This window comes from Kluyveromyces lactis (assembly GCF_000002515.2).
Source record: "Kluyveromyces lactis strain NRRL Y-1140 chromosome D complete sequence".
Lineage (NCBI taxonomy): Eukaryota > Fungi > Ascomycota > Saccharomycetes > Saccharomycetales > Saccharomycetaceae > Kluyveromyces > Kluyveromyces lactis.
Genome location: NC_006040.1, coordinates 1,022,832 through 1,044,624, shown reverse-complemented (window position 1 = coordinate 1,044,624; position 21,793 = coordinate 1,022,832). Strand labels below are relative to the sequence as shown.

General features: G+C 39.8%; 12 protein-coding genes across 12 annotated transcripts; 6 read left to right on the top strand and 6 right to left on the bottom strand.

The window, feature by feature from the left end:
• Window positions 1–97: 97 nt before the first annotated feature.
• SWI1 (Swi1p) lies at window positions 98–3,490 on the top strand (the record flags this gene model as incomplete). The annotated part of the gene is made up of 1 exon (XM_453607.1): window positions 98–3,490. One exon carries the CDS (start codon window positions 98–100, stop codon window positions 3,488–3,490), a length of 3,393 nt encoding a protein of 1,130 aa, XP_453607.1.
• A 94-nt stretch (window positions 3,491–3,584) lies between these two features.
• RAD1 (ssDNA endodeoxyribonuclease RAD1) lies at window positions 3,585–6,755 on the bottom strand (the record flags this gene model as incomplete). The annotated part of the gene is made up of 1 exon (XM_453606.1): window positions 3,585–6,755. The coding sequence occupies one exon, from the start codon at window positions 6,753–6,755 to the stop codon at window positions 3,585–3,587; it is 3,171 nt and encodes a 1,056-aa protein (XP_453606.1).
• A 332-nt stretch (window positions 6,756–7,087) lies between these two features.
• Window positions 7,088–9,037, top strand: MET12 (methylenetetrahydrofolate reductase (NAD(P)H) MET12; the record flags this gene model as incomplete). Its single annotated transcript, XM_453605.1, has 1 exon — window positions 7,088–9,037. One exon carries the CDS (start codon window positions 7,088–7,090, stop codon window positions 9,035–9,037), a length of 1,950 nt encoding a protein of 649 aa, XP_453605.1.
• Window positions 9,038–9,046: 9 nt separating this feature from the next.
• On the bottom strand, window positions 9,047–9,742 carry RMI1 (Rmi1p; the record flags this gene model as incomplete). Its single annotated transcript, XM_453604.1, has 1 exon — window positions 9,047–9,742. The coding sequence occupies one exon, from the start codon at window positions 9,740–9,742 to the stop codon at window positions 9,047–9,049; it is 696 nt and encodes a 231-aa protein (XP_453604.1).
• A 272-nt stretch (window positions 9,743–10,014) lies between these two features.
• On the top strand, window positions 10,015–10,587 carry TRS23 (TRAPP subunit TRS23; the record flags this gene model as incomplete). Its single annotated transcript, XM_453603.1, has 1 exon — window positions 10,015–10,587. The coding sequence occupies one exon, from the start codon at window positions 10,015–10,017 to the stop codon at window positions 10,585–10,587; it is 573 nt and encodes a 190-aa protein (XP_453603.1).
• Window positions 10,588–11,043: 456 nt separating this feature from the next.
• On the top strand, window positions 11,044–11,394 carry KLLA0_D12122g (uncharacterized protein; the record flags this gene model as incomplete). Its single annotated transcript, XM_453602.1, has 1 exon — window positions 11,044–11,394. One exon carries the CDS (start codon window positions 11,044–11,046, stop codon window positions 11,392–11,394), a length of 351 nt encoding a protein of 116 aa, XP_453602.1.
• Window positions 11,395–11,463: 69 nt separating this feature from the next.
• Window positions 11,464–12,897, top strand: SKS1 (putative serine/threonine protein kinase SKS1; the record flags this gene model as incomplete). Its single annotated transcript, XM_453601.1, has 1 exon — window positions 11,464–12,897. One exon carries the CDS (start codon window positions 11,464–11,466, stop codon window positions 12,895–12,897), a length of 1,434 nt encoding a protein of 477 aa, XP_453601.1.
• A 335-nt stretch (window positions 12,898–13,232) lies between these two features.
• KLLA0_D12078g (gluconokinase) lies at window positions 13,233–13,778 on the bottom strand (the record flags this gene model as incomplete). The annotated part of the gene is made up of 1 exon (XM_453600.1): window positions 13,233–13,778. The coding sequence occupies one exon, from the start codon at window positions 13,776–13,778 to the stop codon at window positions 13,233–13,235; it is 546 nt and encodes a 181-aa protein (XP_453600.1).
• Window positions 13,779–14,206: 428 nt separating this feature from the next.
• On the bottom strand, window positions 14,207–15,403 carry ERG10 (acetyl-CoA C-acetyltransferase; the record flags this gene model as incomplete). Its single annotated transcript, XM_453599.1, has 1 exon — window positions 14,207–15,403. One exon carries the CDS (start codon window positions 15,401–15,403, stop codon window positions 14,207–14,209), a length of 1,197 nt encoding a protein of 398 aa, XP_453599.1.
• Window positions 15,404–15,783: 380 nt separating this feature from the next.
• SUV3 (ATP-dependent RNA helicase SUV3) lies at window positions 15,784–18,039 on the bottom strand (the record flags this gene model as incomplete). Its single annotated transcript, XM_453598.1, has 1 exon — window positions 15,784–18,039. One exon carries the CDS (start codon window positions 18,037–18,039, stop codon window positions 15,784–15,786), a length of 2,256 nt encoding a protein of 751 aa, XP_453598.1.
• A 382-nt stretch (window positions 18,040–18,421) lies between these two features.
• Window positions 18,422–20,035, bottom strand: TRM44 (tRNA (uracil) methyltransferase; the record flags this gene model as incomplete). Its single annotated transcript, XM_453597.1, has 1 exon — window positions 18,422–20,035. The coding sequence occupies one exon, from the start codon at window positions 20,033–20,035 to the stop codon at window positions 18,422–18,424; it is 1,614 nt and encodes a 537-aa protein (XP_453597.1).
• A 645-nt stretch (window positions 20,036–20,680) lies between these two features.
• PHO85 (cyclin-dependent serine/threonine-protein kinase PHO85) lies at window positions 20,681–21,730 on the top strand (the record flags this gene model as incomplete). Its single annotated transcript, XM_453596.1, has 2 exons — window positions 20,681–20,697; window positions 20,833–21,730. The coding sequence occupies 2 exons, from the start codon at window positions 20,681–20,683 to the stop codon at window positions 21,728–21,730; spliced, it is 915 nt and encodes a 304-aa protein (XP_453596.1).
• Window positions 21,731–21,793: the final 63 nt, after the last annotated feature.

The following is a 21,793-nucleotide window of genomic DNA, read 5'->3' as shown; positions in this document are numbered from 1 at the left end:
CAGAATGAATATAATTCCCTTGTTTTAGGTTTTATTTAGGCGTGATTTCTCTCCCCTGATATCAAGGGTCAAACGGTAACTTTATTGGTACATACGGATGGACGATCAGTTTTTGTTCCCGGACGAGAGTGATCCAATGAATTCTGGCGATGGCCAGCTTTTCGGTCAAGGAGGTTCGAACGGTGATGAGTACCTTTCCTTCCTTGATAACTCAGGCGCACCCAACCAGCAAGGTATACCTGATAGTAATTTAGGGCCGATGGAAGATGTTAACGCAGGCGTAACGCCCCAGGCTATATTGGCTAGAAATTCATTCTCAACTGTCAATTCACCTCCGTCGATGAAGAACGGTGGAGTCTCTATCTCTCCACAATCCATGTTTTCTCCAGCCGCAGGACCAATTCCTATGAATACAGCCAATGTAGCACCGACGCAGTCTCCCGCCGGCACTACTTCTTTACAGCAGATGTTATCGCAGCGTGGAACGCCGCAAAATGTGCCAAGTGGATCCCCTACAATGGCCGATGAGTCTTTAGCTCAGGCGAGTGCTAGTAGACAGAGCCCTCAGTATATGGATAGAGCCGCAATAATTGCTGCGCATCAACAGAGGCAACAGCAACAGCAACAAAAGCTACAGATGTTGCAACAACAGCAGGCATTCAACCAATTACAGCAGCAGAAACTAAGACAACAGCAGCAACAAGCACAGGCTCAAGCGCAGGCACAGGCTCAAGCACAAGCTCAAGCTCAAGCCCAAGCACAAGCACAAGCACAGGCTCAAGCTCAAGCCCAAGCTCAAGCGCACATACAAGCACAAGCGCAAGCACAGGCGAGAATGCAACAACATGCGCCTCAAGTACAGAATCAGTCTAATAACCAAAGAAACGTTCTACAAAATCTAGATCCAGCCATTCAACGGAAAGTCGGTCAGGAATTAAACACCAAACAGTTTGAACTATTTAGAAAATCATTTTTGGAACATTGCAGGAGAAAGAATCAACCCGCAGATATTGCTCAAATGATTAATGGTACCCAGGTCAGTTTCTTCATCTTATACATGTATGTTCAGAAGCTTAACGGAGGAGAAAACGTCACTAAAGCACAACAATGGCACATATTGGCGAAAAAGATGAATATACAAGGACCAAATGCTGGAGAAGAATTGGCAAAGACGTACTACAGATATTTACTACCGTACGAAAAGTACTTGATGACCCCAGAAGGTATTAAAGAAACTCAAACCAATCGTATCATGTTACAGCAATTACTTCAGGACATTATAAGAAACATTAGAACGAATACACCGCAGTTCCAACCGCAGGTGCAAAATCAGTCTTTTATGCAGGGTCAAAACGTAATACAACCGGATTTACAAATGAAGCAACAACAGATTCCTAAGGCTCAAGGCAAAACAAAGAACACCGTCCCAAAACAAGCAAAACCTAAACAGCCTAAGAAGCCAAGAGTGAAGAAGAAGACTAAGAAAGAACTAGAACAGGAAAGAAAACAAATGGAAGAGCTGCAAAAGCGTCAACAACAAGAAGCGGAGCAACAACAGCAGCAGCAAAAGCTCATATTCGAACAACAATTGAAGAAACAACAGGAAATTATTTTGAAACGTCGTGAAGAGCAAATTAAGAAGCTTCCGAAGGTGTATAAGAGAACGATGGCCAGGCATTATAGTCCCACCACAAGAGCCATCACCACGCAAAATGGGTATGATATTTCAAAGATTTCAGCTCTTGGTGAGATGATACATAATTTTAAACCCATCTTCCTCTTTGCGCCGGAGTTTGGTGTCGTCAATATCAATGCAATTGCAATGCAGTTACAAAGTTCTAATAACCCGGAAGTCAATACCGCACTAAACTCATTATTAGTTATTAGCTCCGATAACACTTTATCAATTCCACTCGATAAATGTCGTGAGCTTTTGGATAACCTCTGTATCTTGGCGTGTCAGTTACTGCATAAACTATTGAAGAAGGATTATTCAAGGATATCAGGGTCTTATACTGAATATGATGAACAGCAGTGGATTAATACGCCTCCCAAACATTCGGATTCCTCTGATACTCATATTGATAAAATTTTCAAGGAAAGCGTCAAAAAATCTGGAGAAGATCAATCTGAATATACAGTAAAGGTAGACTCTTTAACTGGTATAGATTTTTCTCAACTTCCGATCACACCGACGGAACCAGAAATAGAAGTCGATGCGACATTACCTGAAGTCTCACTGGAGAAGGACGAAGATGAGAATGATATTGAATACTTACCTGATTTGTTGAAAGACGAAAATCTCGATGAAATCAAAAAGCTACATTTCATTTCATATATGGATTCTCTAACTAAAGTCAAAACGGAAGTCGGATCCATCTTTAGCAAGTGTCACCGTTCTGGAGCAGAGGATCCGCACTTGTTGATTGTTGACCAATTGACAACAATTTCAATGATCTTGAGAAATCTTTCATTTAACGAACAGAATTCACAGGTAATGGCTAATAATTACCACATGGAAAAATATATTGCAGATACTCTTTGGATGGTTTTCATTCATAGAGATGAGTTTATTTTTGAGCGCAGGGTTTTAAACTTCAAGAAGGATTTGATTTTTATTCTATCTAATATTACACATATGTTGAAAATTGAATCAACAGTAACTTGTTTGTTAATCATAATGCTAGCGTTGAGCTTCGCTGATCCGAAAGATCATATTCAAGAGAATAGCGTCTTGACATATGCAGAGTACACCATGAATGTTGAAAAATGTCAGACATACGGTGCGGACGTCTTGGCTAAACTTCTTTCTCTTGGTTACCCAAATAGAGCACATTTTAAGTCAGTATTAACTGGTGTTTTCACTGAAGAAAATGACGATGATGACATATGCCAGCAGGTTTTAGATTTGTATAACGGGGACGAAAAATTCAAGTTGTTTAATGACATTTTCTCTTTTATCATTTCCACCATCCCCTTCCAACAAATCAATAAAATCCCTAATCTGATTGAAGACTCACTTCCATCTATTTTACAAGCTCTGACAGCTGCTGTTTGCATTGTAAAGTTTATCGATGCTCAAGAGGAGCACTGTATTTTCAAAAATCATAACCTCCCATGCAAATGGCTCACAGCAGAAGAAAATATTGGAGTAAGCCTTCGTAGAATTAGCGAGGCTCTTGCTAATATTGCAATGCAAAACACTAATTTGCGAGAGTTCAAGGACGTTTTAAGTATTATCAGTGGTACAGCTATTCAGTTGATTAGGCTAATGCTAGAAAAGAGTCTTGAATTAGCATTGATTTCGGATCATCCAAAATTAGCTAGAAAGAAGATAATAGAAGAGTTGTCACAAACCCCTAATTTACTTCCAAGCGACAATTCAGCTGTGACAATCATAATGAATCCAACAACAAATATATTCATGTCCAACGAAATGAAGCTGTTTTATCAAGTCTGTAAGAATATATATGCAGAGCTAGCATCATAGATTATATGCGACTCCTGTAATAATTGTAATATTTACTATTAATAGAAGACCTGCCTAAACAATTGTAAAATTGTCGTGGAACGCACTCCATGATCTAAGTGTTCAATGTTTTGGGATCAGAATCATCGTCTGATTCAACAGAATCCAATAATTCTTGCCGTTGCAAAGATAGCTGGATTCTCTCACTCAAATCAGGGTCGGTTACAATGTTCTTGAGATCCTCTACACTTGCATTCAACAAATCCGCATATCTTTTGTACCTTTTTTTGATATTGTAATAGTCCACATTGGATAATCCCGGGATTGTCAACAAGTTTTTGAATTTGTTATTAGATTCCGTGTCCTTCTTATTCTTCCCAGTTTGTTTTTTAGTGGACCCGAATTGGACACATTTCACAGGATCTGGCTGCTCTCTGTTGGTTTTCAGATCCAAAAATATATTTACTGTCTGAAGCGGAGAAGAGGACCATACTATCTTTAAAGATGGATATTTCATAACTAAATGAGATAATTCTCTTTGAATTTCTTCTTGCATTAACTTTCCGCTGATAGGGTGGACAGTTGAGGATGCTGCAGAAGCATAAACGTTTCTCTCACTGAAGGGCTCCAACGAAAATGACTGAGAGTCATCAAATTCTATCAACAATGTTGGATATTTGTAAAATCTGGATAAACTTCTAATCTGTTTATCTAATCTTCCGTTCTTGAAACTTCCTATCAAATCTGCGATAGATTTTCGTTCTATGCATATATCAGGTGTAATAACATAATCACCGATTGTGAGCATACATGGGACAACTCGAACCCCATATCGGTACAACAACCCTGGAAGTGCAGCTCTAAATTCACGCATATCCACGACAACGACATCGTATGTCATTGGATTCAAAAAATCTTGACCACCAGCAATTCTACTATTCTTCATTCTCGATAGTTGCATCTTTCTGTGAGCCAAATTCTTATATCTGGAAAGATCTTCGTCAGTTTCAAAGTGTTGTGCCATATTAGAATGTTCTCTGATCAATTTTGTAAATGCTTCCTTTTCGCGCTTTATGGAACTTAAATGAGACTGCTCTTCGACGCTGTCCCCATAATACATGAAATATACCTTGGGAGGGTTGTGCCTGTGAATAGCCTTGTACACTTCCAACTTACGAACAAATGCCAAATTAGGCTCGTAAATTATAATATACGAAGGCATGAGCTCATGTAAAATTTGTTCATCCGAAGTTGTGCTGAAAGTTTCTATAACAATTTTGCAATCGTTATCAACATATTTATAACCGGTTTTCCTTCTTTCCCAAACTTCTTCCCAGTTTTGAACCATCGCGTATTCTGGAATTGAGCCATCTTGGAGCTTTTCCTCAATTATGGACAACTCGTCCTCCGAATCAAAATCTTCTTTAACTGCAGCCTCATCACCAAGCGTCTCCATACTAACAAGTGATCTATCACGTTCTTCCTTAATGCTATCAGAAGTTATCATAGCATCAATGTCCTGACCTTGACCAGCTTGAGCATTTTTTAATCTGTCAACAGCAGCCACAAATGACGCTCCTCTTGTCCTACGACGTTTTGTATTGATTTCCTGTTTATGGAAAGCTCTTGAGACGTTCATTTCACCTCCATTTTGATATTTCTCGTTTTCTTCCACTATATCCTTTGATATTCTCCTCATATCATCCCTTCTTCTTCTGTAAATATCCAGTTTATCTAACATAATATTTTTATGTCCATTGTGTTTGGACTTCATGTTCCTAATGACTTGACGTAATTGATTGCTTGTCCTATCATCTGAGCATAGAATTAAAACGGATCCTTGAGTTCCAGCAGGGTATTTGGACGATTCGTGTTCGATATCTTCCATTAAGGCGCATAATTGTTCCCATTTGGGTAAAGGTTCCAAATTATAGTTCCCGTCATCGATAACTCTTTTCTTAGCGAAAGAAATTACCAATTGAGATTCATCAGCCAACAACCATGGTGATTCAGAATATTTTCTTGTAACTGAGGGCTTGTTTGCGTCAAGGATAAGCTGAATTAATTCATAAAAGTCTAATGCATCATAACTTATTAAAGAAGTAAGAAGTTTCTTTAAAGTAGAGATGTCTTTAACCAATTGTTTGGATTCGTACGATATCCTATGCCATTTTGGAGATAATACTCCATTTATGATTCGTAGAAAATTGGAATCTAATGCATTTTCAAAGGACCAGTACTCTGTTGAAAGCTCAGGGTTTTTCCGATTCAACTCATCAATACATTTCTTCAAACACTCGTATAAGCCAAATTGGATCTTAGACATTGAATCCGTCAATGAGACTCTGATCTCGATAACTTTTGTATTTGAAGTGGTATTAAGGCAAGATGAAATATCTGCATGAAAACGAGGCCATAGCAAGATCCGTTTCAGAAGTAAATCCTTCATCTTTTTTGCCAATGGAGCAAACTCAGATATCATCGATTCTGCGGAATCCGTGATAGCCTTGATAAATCCCCATTTGTTTGAGTTACGATAGATCTCAACGATGAAAGATTCAATTGACATCGAATCTAACTTCTCCGCATGTAGTATCAAGAGTCCCGTAATATTCTTGGGATGTACTATACCAGATAATAAATCCACAATCAAAATCCGCGAAGTCACTGAAATAATGCCACCTTGTTGATATCTTTTCGATCTTTGATCCACGGTAAAGGAATCACTGGAAATGACCGTGAAAGGCCTATCCCCGGGTTGGCCCTCCTCATCATCTTCATTACAGGTCCATTGCAACTCCATTAACTCTTCCTCGATGATATCCTCATCCTCGGAACTGGCATTCAAAACTAAAACCAAAGACCGCTTATCAGTACCATCGATCCTTGTCGGTGTAGAAAGCGTATACAATAAGTTACTAACGATGCTTAAGACGCTCAACCCTTTCCCAATAACAAGTAACGCATTCTCAGACACTAGTAAGTTCTCTAGTATCAAATGCTGAAACGGTAAAGATAGTGAAAGATGGACATCCACAGGTCTTATTTCTTCGATATTCGGCTTAAGCGTTTCGGTATTCGCATCTATAGGAATTAAAGGATACAAAACTTTGTCCTCAGTATCACCTAGCACTTCACTCTGAGGGTTCTCAGATAATTCCGATTCAGCGGTCTCTTTGGGCTGATCCTCAACGATCACATCAGCAGTCTCATCGTTCTTGCTTAAATTGCTTAATTCTATCACCAAATCTTCTTCATCCGAATCGTCTTGTAAAAACAAAGACATGCTAACAGCATATGAACCGTCTGATATATACGTATGTAAACCTTACGTATATAAGACCTATAAACTAGACAAACCTGGATTAAGGGAACAAGGGAAGAGTTGAGGTGTGTTTTAATGTTTACATTTTACAGTTTTCCATTGTTAACACTTAAAGCATGGAAATTTCAGAAAATTTTAAAATGGCAAAAAACTTGACAAGAATGAGAGGGATCAACCTGTTGACTTGTGTCAAAGAGACTAAGTCCAGCCTGAAGTGCCATTTCTAGTGTGATTAGTTGGCTGTATCAGTTGTGATTTCAAAGATCTATTAATACAGCTTTATTGTTTTGTCTATGAGGTCGAACACAAAGGGAAAATTCGACATGGTAACGGTGAAGCAACGGTTCGATGAGTTAAAGGGACCCTGTGTTTCGTTGGAGTTCTTCCCTCCAAAGACTGAACCTGGTAAGAGGAACTTGCTAGCTCGTATGGAGCGTATGTGTGCGCTGAATCCGTTATTTATTACTGTAACATGGGCTGCTGGTGGGACTACTGCGGGGAAGACTTTGGAACTTGCAACTATTGCGCAACGTGAGTTAAATGTTCCTGTTTGCATGCATCTAACTTGTACCAACATGAACAAGGATATTATTGATGAGGCATTGAAGGCTGCTAGAGATGCGGATATTAGAAACATTCTTGCCTTGAGAGGTGATCCAGCTATTGGCGAAGAATGGTCTCCTGATGCAGATACTGAGTTCAAATATGCGGTGGATTTGGTTCGTTATATCAAGAAAAATTATGGCGATGATTTCTGTGTAGGCGTGGCAGCATATCCCGAGGGCCATTGTGAGGGTGAAGCCGATGAAAGTTTGCAAGATCCGATGAGAGATTTACCGTATTTGAAGGAGAAAGTGGATGCCGGTGCTGATTTTATCATCACACAGTTGTTTTACGATGTAGACAAGTTCCTATCGTTTGAGAAATTAGTTCGTGAAAAGGTCAGTTCTGATATTCCTATGTTCCCCGGTTTGATGCCAATTAACTCACACCTTTTGTTCAATAGAGCGGCAAAGCTTTCTCATGCATCGATACCACAGTACATCTTGGACAGGTTCCCAGCCTCGGTGCAAAGTGACGATAACAGAGTCAAAGAAATCGGTGTTGAGATCTTGATTGAAATTATAGAGCAAATACACGAAAAAACCAACGGACGTATCAAGGCGTTCCATTTCTATACTTTGAATTTAGAAAGAGCCATAGCACAAATTGTGGCCAAATCGCCTACATTATCCAAAATTCTTGAAGAAGAAGATGAGGCCGATGATGAATGGGACTCAGACGTTGTCTTACAAGACGTTGACTCTTTGACTTTGGATGATGACAATATTAAGAAAAGAAAGAGACAATCCAGTGCTAGTACTGATTTCCCTCTGAATACGTCAATTATCAATAAGCTGAATGGAATGTCGCATGGTAACCGAGTTCCATCAGTTCCATCTCGTAAAGTCATGATCTCCATCTCTCAGGGTACTGGGGTATTAGGTAGAAATGTTACTTGGGATGAGTTTCCCAACGGTAGATTCGGTGATTCGAGATCTCCCGCGTACGGTGAAATTGATGGGTACGGACCATCGCTCAAAGTTTGTAACAGCACGGCATACGAACTTTGGGATCATCCGGTTTCTTTGGAGGATATCAAAAACATTTTCATACGATACCTTGAGGGCTCAATGAAGGCACTACCATGGTCAGATCTTGGACTTTCTGCTGAAACCGCATTCATTCAAGAAGAACTTATAGAGTTGAACCAACGTGGATACCTTTCCTTGGCCTCACAACCTGCAACAAATGGATCACAAAGTACTGATAATATCTTCGGATGGGGACCTGCCAATGGTTTAATCTATCAAAAGGCCTTTGTAGAAATATTTGTTCGAAAGGAAGAATGGAATCAGGTTCTCAAACCAAAGATTGAAAGCAAGAACGGTGAGTTTAGTTATTACTTGGGTGATTATACGGGTTACTTCGAAACTAACCTACAACCTAAAAGCTCCAATGCTGTCACATGGGGTGTCTTCCCAAATTCAGAAGTGGTTCAAACTACCATTGTGGAAGAAGAATCGTTTAAAGCTTGGAGAGACGAAGCCTTTAGTATCTGGATAGAATGGAGCAAGCTTTTCCCAAAAAACACACCAGAAAATACGTTTTTGAGGAAAATGCATAGAGATTATTACCTAGTTTCTATTGTACACCATGATTTCATCAACCCTGACGGATTGTGGGACTTGCTACTGAGTTAGCAATGTGTCCTACGAATTACGTTTCCCATTGGCATTCAAAGTAGGATTTTGTGAATCTAGTTCATTCTGTAAATACTCAGTGACTTTCTGTAGTTTACCGTCGTTCCATTGCTGTATAAGTCCATACATCAGTTTAACCGTACTATTATTGAAAGTAAACATGCCCCTATTGAACTTAGCGCCAGGAAGGATGATCAATTTGGAACCCAAGAAACAGGTCTTAAGAGCTGGAATTGGATCCAGGTTGATTGCATAAAATAGATTCCCCTTCTTATCTTGTAAGATAAGTTTATATACATGTTGATTGAGATTTCCAGCATCCTTGTTATTTGTATAATTACTATCACCATTACCAACTCCAGAGTTGTTGTGATACGATGTTGTACCATCGTCATCGTCATCATCCAAGTTCACCTCCGAAATGAGTTGTTGACGGTCACGTGACGTACTTAGCCTATCCACTTTCTGTCTTCTTGGGTCAATAACCACTTGCAATTCGTCCACCTGCGTCAACTTGGACCGCGAAATATTCTCTATCATGCACACTTGGAATAACAACGGTCTGTTTACCGTTATGAGCTTCCGTTGAAATATATCTTTGGTGGGCCATGTTTCATTGTTGAAAGCCTTCACGATCAACGAATTAGGGTCTTCTAAAACATTGGTAACAGTCGTAATGTCAACCTTTCTGAGGTCGGAAGTCATATTGCACTGCAGTGGGTTACTCGCACATCAATTAATCTGAATTTCTTCAGTATTACCAACTCTTATAGCCCCGCTTTAACCTTCCAACTCATCACTCATCGATGCAGCTTCATTCTATAATCATTAAATAATTGCAATCAAAATATCAACACTAAACAAACGGTAACAAGAATAGAAGAAGTACAGAGAAGGAAAGAACACAGCAAAGATAACACCAAGACAAAGATCATACACAACTATACCACACTACACTACGATATATTAACGAGACAATGGCAATCCAATCTGTAATGATCATCAACAAATCCGGTGGTTTGGTGTACAATCACAATTTTATCGAACCAAAGGGAACAATGAACAGCAACGACTACTTGATCCTGGCGGGAACGTTACACAGTGTTTTCGCGATCGCCAGCCAGCTCACACCGAAGGCCGTTCAAATCAGTAACAAGTCTTCACAGAAAACTGAGACCCAGGTACCTTACATCCCTGGAATTGGCGTGAGTACCGAGAACAAGATGGCACCTTTGCAATTAGGAAGTTTTATGGGACCGGACTATTTCCAAGAACCGTTCACGAATTGGAATAAGAGTGGACTCAGACACATGATTACGGATGAGTTCTCAATGTTCTTATTCCAAAGCTTAACGGGCATCAAATTCGTGCTGATAAGCACGAACAATTTCAGGAACAATACAAGTGTCAGCATCGCCGAAAACATATTACGTAAAATCTACTGCATTTACAGTGACTATGTGATGAAGGATCCGTTCTACTCCTTGGACATGCCAATAAGATCCGAGTTGTTCGATTCAAACCTCAAAAATTTGATCGAAAGCTTATAGTAATGGTTCAGCTACTGCCACTACCACTGCTACTATTATAAGACCCAATATGGAACACCGAGTTTCTCTTACAAGATACATGTTCACCACTAGTTGCTGCTGCTTTAGCAGCAGGAATGTGGTATTACTGATCATAATACCCATTTCCTCAAGAGTTGCTTGACTGGCTAGACGTGGGCATCGAAACCCAGACACCTCATTCGACCCCTGAGCAGATCCCGTTATAAATCACCACAGCGCAATGCACTACCCTAACTTCAAGCTTCTGCTGTTATCCTAGTTCCTGTCTCACATCCCAACCCAGCTCCCAGCTTCATCTGCTTTCCCATCGTCTCATCTCTCTTTCCAATCACACCACATATAAACTTCGTCTCGAGCTTCGATTCTTTGCTTTTTTTGTGCAGCACCTTCTATGGAAAAAGAAAGAGCAAGGCTGGTGAAAAAGAAATATTCAGCATGGGAAATCTGGCGATGTCATCTGACACTCGTCGCAGCCCAACAGAAAACGGGTATTCTAGCAAGTGTCTATGGAGCTACCACCATGCAATACGAAGAATCGCCGAATCGTGTTTATTTTGTACTGACGGTGCTTTGCATGGGTACATTTTGGTATGTATGGTCTCTGGGACGGAAAAACTAAAAGTGGAACCCGGACCAGATAGTATCGGAAGGATGATTGTGATGATAATACGTTGTGTGGTTCAGTTGGGTAGGTATGGCTGTTGCATTATATATAGACAATATGTCTCGTCCTTTTTTTTGTTTTTGTTTTCTTTGGCATTGACTGGTTGTACTACTCTTATTTGAAGAGTCTCAAGGTTTAGTATTCTACGATCAAGATTAAAGTAGAGAAACCCTCGGATTCGTGTTTCCTAAATGTTAAACAACTGTCAAATTAACAATTTTCAAATTACTAGACAGATTGGGAGCGGTGCCTATGGTGTCGTTTTCCATGCTATCGACCTAATAACAGAGAACGAATATGCTATTAAAGCTATTATGAAATCCAATGATGACCCATTGGTTCCTCACTCTGAGACGTCTTTGAAGAAAAGTGCTGTCTTGCAAACACAACTTTACCATTATTTCAAGTCGTTCCAGAATAAACTGTTTTTACCAACGATCGATTTGGATTCGGTGTTGGCATTGTCTGACGATCAACTGAGACAAGCCCCTCATTATAGAGAGTTGCAATTGCAACTGAAATGCCACTCGCATCAGAATGTCGTAACGATTCATCAGATTTTGGAGTCGTCATTGGCTACTTTCGTCGTTATGGACTATTATCCAATCGATCTGTTTACTTCGATTGTGGAAAACCAACATTTTTGTAATGATGGTATGTTGGTGAAGAAGGCTTTCTTACAGGTATGTTCAGTGCTACACCATTGTCATTCGGTTGGTGTCTACCATTGTGATATTAAGCCTGAGAATATTTTGTTGGATGATAACGATAACGTAAAACTATGCGATTTCGGATTGGCTACTACGGCTCCATTCATTAACGCAAACGTTTGTATCGGATCATCGTACTATATGGCTCCGGAAAGAGTCTCTTGCCCATCATCCGTGCTTCATTCTGCAGAGAACCAGAACAACTTGGGGATCCATGTTTTCCCAACGGCAAGCGGTGATATCTGGTCTCTAGGTATAATATTGATTAACTTGACTTGTACCAGAAACCCGTGGTTAAAAGCTCACCAGAAAGATGATAACACTTTCAAATACTTCATCAACGATTCTAGAGTTCTAACTAAGATTCTGCCCTTATCGGAAGAACTGTTCGGTATCTTGAACTCTATTCTTCAAGTGGACCCATCGAAGAGGACCGATCTGATATCACTTATAGATTCCGTTTCCAAATGTCAGCATTTCACTTCTTCGGGACCCCTAGCTGAAGTTGCACCATTAACACAACACCAACTCAACTGTTTCATCTGTGGCGATGATACTATGATGATCAAGAATATGCTAAGCAGATTCGATACTAGAAATAGAGAACTAAAGGAAGATGAAGAACTTTCGGAATCATCCGATGAAGTATGCAAAGAATACGATATCGATGGTAATTCTAATCTGCCCAGTTATTCGAGTGAAGAAGATTTCGAATTAATTCAAGATGGCAACCTGATAAATGCCCCGTTCCCCAATACTGGAATAACACCCAATGGATTTCTAAATCAGGATGACTCGAAGTTCTGGTTAAAAATGCAATATTCCCAATTTAATCTTTCTAACACACCCACCACTGGCTCACAAGGAGCCAATGCGTTAAACAGTACTCTAGACAGTTGGTTACCACACTACTGATGATATTCGAAAGCTCATTTGAGATAAACACACACACACACATACGCCACCACAGCTAATCACGCATCTTTTCTTATGAAAGGAAGGTGCGAAGTACGAAGTAATGAAAAACTCGGATACTACCACCCTTGATAGACAAGTGACGTTAATAACGTCCAAAGAATCTTCTCCTCTTAGACGATTCATGGGTCCGGTATACTTTATCCTCCGATAAACTTGTACACATACATATATGTATATACATAGATATCGACCAAATGACTGCCGATTGAATAATTTATAGACAATTAAATCGTTACAAGTTTTATGGTCATGAAATATTTCCATTGGTATTTTCAACTCAAACTTGCGTTAATTTTCTTCATTATTTCGTCAACTACTTCTTCAACTGATAGGCTTGTGACATTAATAACGAATGAATCCTGTTCATCTTCTGCTGGTAGTTGCAAATCGTTGAATTGAGAGTCAACCATATCTGCTTTCATGAAATGTGATTCCCGTTGCAGCATCCGCTTCAAGATTTCAGACTTGGCCCCATACAGCATGAAGAATACGAACCTTCCTTCAGGGTGCTTGCTTCTAATGTAATCTCTGTAACTTTTCTTGAGACTTGAACATGTTACAATGCAGGTATCGCATTCTTCAGATTTCTTATAACTATCATCAGAAACCTTCTCTAGCCATCCCCAACGATCATCATCGTGTAATGGAATTCCATGACTCATCTTCCTGATGTTTTCCGCTGGATGTAGCAAGTCACCTTCGATGAATTCAATTTTAGGGTTGTTTTCATGAAGTCTTTGATGTACCCTTTCAGCAATTGTGCTCTTCCCTGTACCACACGTTCCTCCTATCACATAAATTGTTGGACGGTCATTCATTCTTGGCTATGAAGTTGCTCTTATCTCATATCTCTAGCTGCCTTTTGACTCCTATAAACAATACTTCATAAATATGAGATATGTAAAGCTTCAAATATGCAAAGATCGCTATTAAATCTTCAAATATAATAATGAACGGAAGAGAACTTAAAGTGTGAATAAAACAGCAAAGGGATATGATGGTTCGAGTATTACGTACTGATTATGTATGATTTCCCACTGCAAATTTTTAGCAGCGGTTTCTTTAGCTTTTCTTGACTTAGCATTAGCTTACATACTTAAATTGATGTTTGAAACAAGCTGACGCTTTCAAATCAGTACGGTTGAATTAAATTAGGGTTAGAATGCAATTTTGACTGAATAAAGCAAATGAATCTGATATGGTGCGAGTAATAACATTTTTTTCTTTCTTGTTCTTAGTCCACTTCTTAAACTCTTTCTAGAACGATGGAAGAAGCACCACCACCACCGTTACAGATACCGGCGACACCAATCTTACCGTTTTCTTGGTTTAGAATGTTAGCCAAGGTGACAACGACTCTAGCACCAGAGCAACCCAATGGATGACCTAGAGCAACGGCACCACCATAAACGTTAACCTTAGCTGCATCAATGCCCAATTTCTTGGTGTTGACCAAACCAACAACTGAGAAGGCTTCGTTCAATTCTACGAAATCAACAGAGGAAATATCTGGGACGCCGGCATGTTTCAAAGCTTTTGGAACAGCCAAGGATGGTGCCCAAGTGAAATCAGCCGGTTCATGAGCAGCTTCACCCCAACCCTTGATCAAAGCCAATGGTTTCAAGTTTAGTTCCTTCAATTTCTTTTCAGAAACCAAGATCACGGCAGCACCACCATCGTTAATTGGAGAAGCGTTTGGTGCTGTGACAGTACCTTTACCATTTGCGGCAAACACAGCTCTAGCAGATCTCAATTTTTCAACGTTCAACTTACTTGGTTCTTCATCTTTCGTCACCTGGGTATCCGGTTTCCCTCTGAAACCTTTGATAGTGATAGGAACGATCTCCTTGTCGAACTTACCTTGAGATTGAGCCAATTGGGCCTTTTGGTAAGATTGAATGGCAAAATCGTCTTGTTCTTCTCTGCTGAAATCGTAGTCACTGGCACATTTCTCAGCATGAACACCCATGGCCTGACCGTCGTAAGCATCGTTCAAACCATCTCTTTGAATACCATCAATGACTTTGCTTTCACCAAATCTAGCACCACTACGGTGAGACGACAAGTAGTATGGGGCATTGGACATTGATTCAGCACCACCAGCAACAATAATATCGGCAGAACCGGTCTTAATGGCCTGAGCACCCAAGATGATAGCTTTCATACCAGAAGCACAAACCTTGTTAACAGTACTGGCGACAATGTGTTTTCCCAACCCAGCAGCTAATGCCACTTGTCTAGCTGGTGCTTGACCAACATTAGCAGATATAACGTTACCGAAGATGATTTCCTCGACAGTGCTTGGATCGATCTCTGGAACTTGAGCTAAAGCACCTTTGACAGCAGCAGAACCTAGATCGACACAGTTCTTAGAGGACAAAGAACCTTGGAAAGAACCAATTGGAGTTCTTGCAGCAGCAACAATGTATACGTTATCAGACATCGTTAGGTTAATTTATTATAATACAATAGAGTATAACGGCGCCTGCGTGTTGCTCAGTCACTACTAATTTGGAACGTTTCAAGTTTGCATTTATTTCCTTTTGGTGTAGAGATCCATCACCTTTTATACTCTAAACGAATTTTTTTCAGATTTGGAAGCCTTTCTCTCCAAATCTTGAACGAGCGATGAGATGAGATGAGAGTTTGAGATGCAACATGTGTGCTGAAGACTTTCTAACCGGGTTATTAGAACGAATTATGGTACTAGATGGGTGTTATTCGCTTAACAGTGTCTCATCGGAGGATGAAATTGTGTTTTATGAAGTATTTACAAGATTTCCTAATATACATGTATAAACGAGAAACTGACACAATGCAATTTCAATAAGAATTGGATCTATAAGATTTCTTAGTAGCATATCGGTTTTTCGGAGAAGAGTTCTTAGATTGTGATCTTTTATTGAACTTCTTGTAGGGGTTCTTCTTTAGGAATTCGAGCTTCTTGAAGATCATCATCTCACAATGGTTCTTTATGTCGATGGCCGATTCGTAGTCTACAAATAGGTTCGGGTATCTGATATGGAGCCAGCAGTATAAGTTGATGAGTTGATGGAATTCTTCGTAGAACTCTAATGAGACGTTCTCATCTTTGATATGTCTCGAGTGTAACATTAGGAACGGTAGAGGATAGTTCAAGAGTGACATGGTTCTTCTCTCAGCAATGGTTTCACAGAATTTTTTGAAAATATTCATAACCATGGGATTGATACGGACCGGGGCATTGGATAGTCGTAGTTTATCCTTCAACGTGAGCCCACGCATGTCTTCAAACGTGGAAACAACTTTCGATTTATCGTCGATATAAGATAATTCAAAGGATTTTGTTGAAGATTTAAGTATATCAGTTTTGAATTTATTCAAAAGCACTGTTAATTTCATTCCAGGTGGATAATATGATAGCAAGTCGTTGACCAACTCATCTGTTGGCCATACAACTGCTTTTTCTAGATATTGAATCGGCGCATTGATACCTTTTCTGACATCTCTCAGAATATCCTCGTCAATTGCTGTAACGTGTCCGATAGATTCTTTCGAAGAACCATCGGCTTTCTTCCCTTTGAACCGTCCGGCTCTACCACCTATCTGTTTGATATTGGAGAAAGTTAAAGGCACCACTTCTACACCGTTGAACTTATATGATGCAGTAAATACCACTCTGTTGATAGATAAGTTTAGTCCCATACCGATGGCATCCGATGCCACCAAAATATCGTACTCTCCACTGTTGAATAACTTGGCCTGCTTCACTCTTGTCTCCGGAGGTAACGATCCATATACGACAGCCACTTTCAGGTTAGTTTCCTTTTCAATTCTCAATTTGAGATCAAGGATAGATTTCTTTGAAAACGCAATCACACAATCACCTGATTTCAATCCTTTCAATCCATTCGCAAGCGGTTGGTGTTCTACTTCAAGTTTGCCTAACCTTTCGTATCTGTTCACGACTAGTGTGTCACCAGTTAGTTTCACAATTTTATCCATCAAAGGTAAGACACTTTCTTCACCACACAAGTGTATTTCTTTAGCTCTAACACCCAATATAGCATTGGTCCATGCCCAGCCACGATCTTTTTCACTGAGCATCTGAACCTCATCAAGCACGCAAATATCAAAGTCACGGTTCAACGGTATCATCTCTACGGTACCTGATGTAAGTCCAGCTGGATTACCCATTGCATCAAGATCCTCGATGACTTCTTCCCCGGTCAATAGATTACAACGGATGCCTTCATTTTGGAATCTGTCATAAACTTCACGGGCTAATAATCTTAATGGTCCTGCATAGTATCCTCTTGGACAATTTTTAAGCTTTTGCAAAGCATTATAGGTCTTACCAGAATTAGTTGGTCCAACGTGCATTATAATGGTACGTTTTAATTTTCTTGCTTCTGGGAACCATTCGGACGGGTTGGAAATGTCTAATCCACGGTCTACAAGCGACCACGATGGTGTCATTTGTGGGATAATTTCTTGCTCCTTAATAAATGAGAAATAATTCTTTAAAATGAAATAGTATTGGTCCACAGTGCTGAACTCTTGTCTCTGTAGAATTGACTTCCAAGTATCAGCAGATATTTGGTCCACGGAAAGAAGATGTTGCACCAGTTCCTTTGGATTGGTGGGTTTAAGTAAAGATGATATTGTTAATGTGCTCGATGATGAAAACGACTTATGCGAGTATCGACTTAGCTCCTGGTATAGAAACTCACGTAACCGCAGCCATGTTGCATTAGAGTTTGAGACATCAAACTCTGTATACCCCGTCAACAAGTTGGAGTGTACCAACGTTAAGGCATTGTTTAAATTCTTTCTAAATTCGTCATCGTTCAGATATGCATTATTCTCTACCAACTTCGAATCCTTCGGATCAAACTTAAGAGGTATCACCGAGACTCCTCTCTGTTCTTCCTCTGGTAAATGCATAAATTTTGGCTTATTCACTAACCACTTTGGCGATGTGAACGGCAGAGATTTGTCCACATAGCTTGACTGAAACCTGGTCCATATTACAGGGCTAACATCTCTGAAAATCCTCAAAGGAATACTCCTTATAAGACTCGGATATAGTTTTAGCATAACCAGCAGAGTACTGCGAGTCGAATGAAGAAGAAACGGCCTGATGAAAGTGATGCAAATTGCAGTCTTTGTTCCCGCTAATGCTTTTTATTGTTGATGAGATGAGCTTTAGAAAGAATTGAAACTTCGTATTTTTCAATAGATGTTAACACTGAGAAAACGATGAGTACATATGGAATGCTCAGTTTCATGCCTCTAATGGAGCTCAGAAGTGGGAGATTCCATCGGTTCCGGCTCAGAAGACAATATAAACCTGTATGACTTGCTTCTTGCTGTACTGTGCCCTTCTGTAAGCACGTTGTATTTGAAAAGTGAGTCTATCATCTACTACTTACAAATTCTATTTGTCTTAACTAGCCTTCAAGTTCAGGAATGTTGAGTTTTAGTGGCCTCGTGGATTACTTTTCATTAGGTTCATGGTATTAGCAACCCATCCGTCCGCACCACCTTCTTCCATTAAAATCGAGTATATTTCATCTGTAGGAAATTCGTTGAGCTTATCGTTCTTGTAACCAATGATAGCTGCATTTCTTGTACTTGGAATACGTAGCATCTCCTTTTCAGTTTTCCACCCAACTCTGTCTGCTAGATATTCTACCCTATCCACGAGACCCTGATAGGTACTATTTCCAAGTTTCTTCGCTCTCTCAACGTCGCGCACAGCATATCTTATTCTATTCCCACTTAGGTTATGGGAACAGCATGGAATCACCATGAATGGGTAGCCTAGCAAGGGAATCCAGCAGGTTAGTTCATCGCTATGGTTACCTATGATGAAGGTATCCGGTGGGAATTCTGCTATGTTAACCTGAGGAGATTGAAGTAAATCTGCAGATGAGTACATTACGGTGGCAGGCGCAATTAATTGAGGTGACACAAGTTGCATCGGGAAAAATCTACCGTTGTGTTGAAGATGTGGGGCATGTAGTTTCATCGTTGGATGAGGTCTTAGCAACACAGAAGGAATGATGACTTGTTCCTTCAAACATCTTTTCACTTCAGCAGGGTATATTGACCAAGATTTTCTTTGTCTTGCATCGATCCCCAACCCTTTGAAGCCTTCTTGAATCAAAATGTAACAAAGCACACCATTACCGCACCCTAAGTCTCTGAATTGCATCTTATTCGTTGTATTCTCTGCACCATATATTTTCTTCCACAGTTCTATCAAGAAAGCTGCAATGGCGATATCTTCAAAGACATGTTTCTTTGGATCAGTACTTTCCGCCCAGTTATCCACCAAGAACTTTGAGTATTTCTTCTTCAAATGGATATACTGGTCCTGGAACAACACTTTATCCACGACAACGTCATGCATTACCCGTTTCGCATACCCATCTTTGACACCTTTCGAATGCTTGTATGCTGTTTGTAATAACCTGAAAGCAGTTCTTACCACCCGTTGTTTTGGATCGAAAAGAAGCTCTTTTTGCCCTGCGAAAGGGATATAATGCACCGATAGCTGGTGATCATGCAATAGAATCCCTACTGCAGCCACTTGTGGGATATAAAACGGACATAACTCAGCATTATCAAAATGTGGGATGTAAATTACTAAAGAGGTTGAAGCATCTGAGTTGGAATTCATAACCAAACACGTCTGATTAATGATAGCATCCTTGAATGGATTCCTCGGAACAATCCTCCTAACAAATTGGAACTTTGTGGTAACATCAGCCAACGCTATCGGTACAGATCTCGGTGCTAGATCATCGATGTTTACTTTCAATATACCCTCATCGCTTCCCAACGCGATGTCTTTCTTCTCTGATTTCACACATGAACCAGACTCTAAGTCGTATTCATTGTCTATAAGCATATCTGCACGTAGAATAACAGTCGAGTTTACATTAGGCTGCCTTATCACATTTAGCATAGCTTGTTCGAAATGTGATTTATCGAAGTCGACAGGTTCCGCTGTCGAATATAAAGATTGCCATTCTGGTCCCAAAATACTGGATTTCTCCACGGTATAATGAAGCGTATTCGAGGTCATATCAAACTTACGTCAACTCTACCTGTGCACAGTCTATATGGTTCTCTATATCCTGGTATTCCATCGAGTTCTTCGAGTCTGCGTTGAAACTGCTTATTAGTTGATGAATCGATGCCCTCTTTAAATTTTTCACTTCGAACGTTACTCATGCTCTAAAGGCACCAGGAATTCGAAGCAACATACAAGATATCTTCCTGCCTTTAGCCATATAACCACTTGGAAGTTGTTCAACATGAATATTATTATTTACTACTGTAAATGAATGGATAAGATTTCCAGGTATTAAAGCGTAATTGTGTATTTACTCCTGTCTAATATTAGAAGATCTTCAAGTAGACTTTTGTCACTGGCATTATAATTAGCAAGTACAGGGGAAAGAAGAGTTTTGAAATGGTACGCATATATAATTAGGTAGTAAACTATCTGAGATGGACGCCACAACTGCCAAACCTCAAATATTTCTGTCCTCTTCTAAGTTACTTCCTTCTGTATCCACTATTTTATTCTAGATAACACCATTCTTAAATATTTGAAGATTTCAATTCCTATTTGAATCATTATCTCTTGAACAGATGTAAAAAGAGGATCCGATAATGGTTATATAGCTCTCAGGACCATTCCAAGGATCATCAATAAACATAAACTATGGTGGCACCATCTCAGTATGCAGTTTTGTGAATATTTGATACTGGCAGCGAGGAGTACAAAGCAGATGAGTACTTCTCCTTACCACTATAACTCTGACTTTTATACTAACGCAGCAATCGTTTGTCCCCTCTACTACGCTATGAAACCAGATTCAAGCAACTTGAAAAGGTTGGTAACGGTACGTATGCTACCGTGTACAAAGGATTGAATAAGACGACTGGTGTATACGTTGCTTTGAAAGAAGTGAAATTGGATAGCGAAGAAGGAACTCCGTCAACGGCCATTAGGGAGATATCGTTGATGAAAGAGTTGAAACATGATAACATCGTGAGGCTATTCGATGTGATTCATACTGAGAATAAGTTGACGTTGGTGTTTGAATTCATGGATAATGACCTTAAGAAGTTCATGGACAATAGAAACAAGGGAAATTCTCATAAGGGCTTAGAGATGGATTTGGTGAAATATTTCCAATGGCAGTTGTTACAAGGTGTAGCGTTTTGCCATGAGAACAGGATCTTGCATCGTGATTTGAAACCTCAGAACTTGTTGATCAATAACAGAGGTCAATTGAAACTTGGTGATTTTGGGTTGGCTCGTGCATTTGGTATCCCAGTTAACACTTTCAGCAGTGAAGTGGTGACTCTTTGGTATAGGGCTCCTGATGTGTTGATGGGGTCAAGAAACTATTGCACTTCAATCGATATTTGGTCATGCGGATGTATCTTGGCTGAAATGATTATGGGGAAACCGTTATTCCCTGGTTCCAACGATGAGGAACAGTTGAAACTCATATTCGATACGATGGGTACTCCAGTGGAGCAGACATGGCCGCAAGTGACTCAATTGGCTAAATACAATCCACTTTTGCCTCCACATATGCCTCGTGATTTGAAACAGCTATTACAAAACAATACGGAGGAAGTGTTGGACGATAATGTAGTGGATCTATTGCATGGTCTATTGCAACTGAACCCAGATGCAAGACTTTCTGCAAAGGATGCCTTGAACCACCCATGGTTTGCAGAATATAACCATGCCAACTAACGATTTTAGATTTAGATAGCCTTGCTCATCTAAAGATACAAACAAACAAATAAATAAATAAAT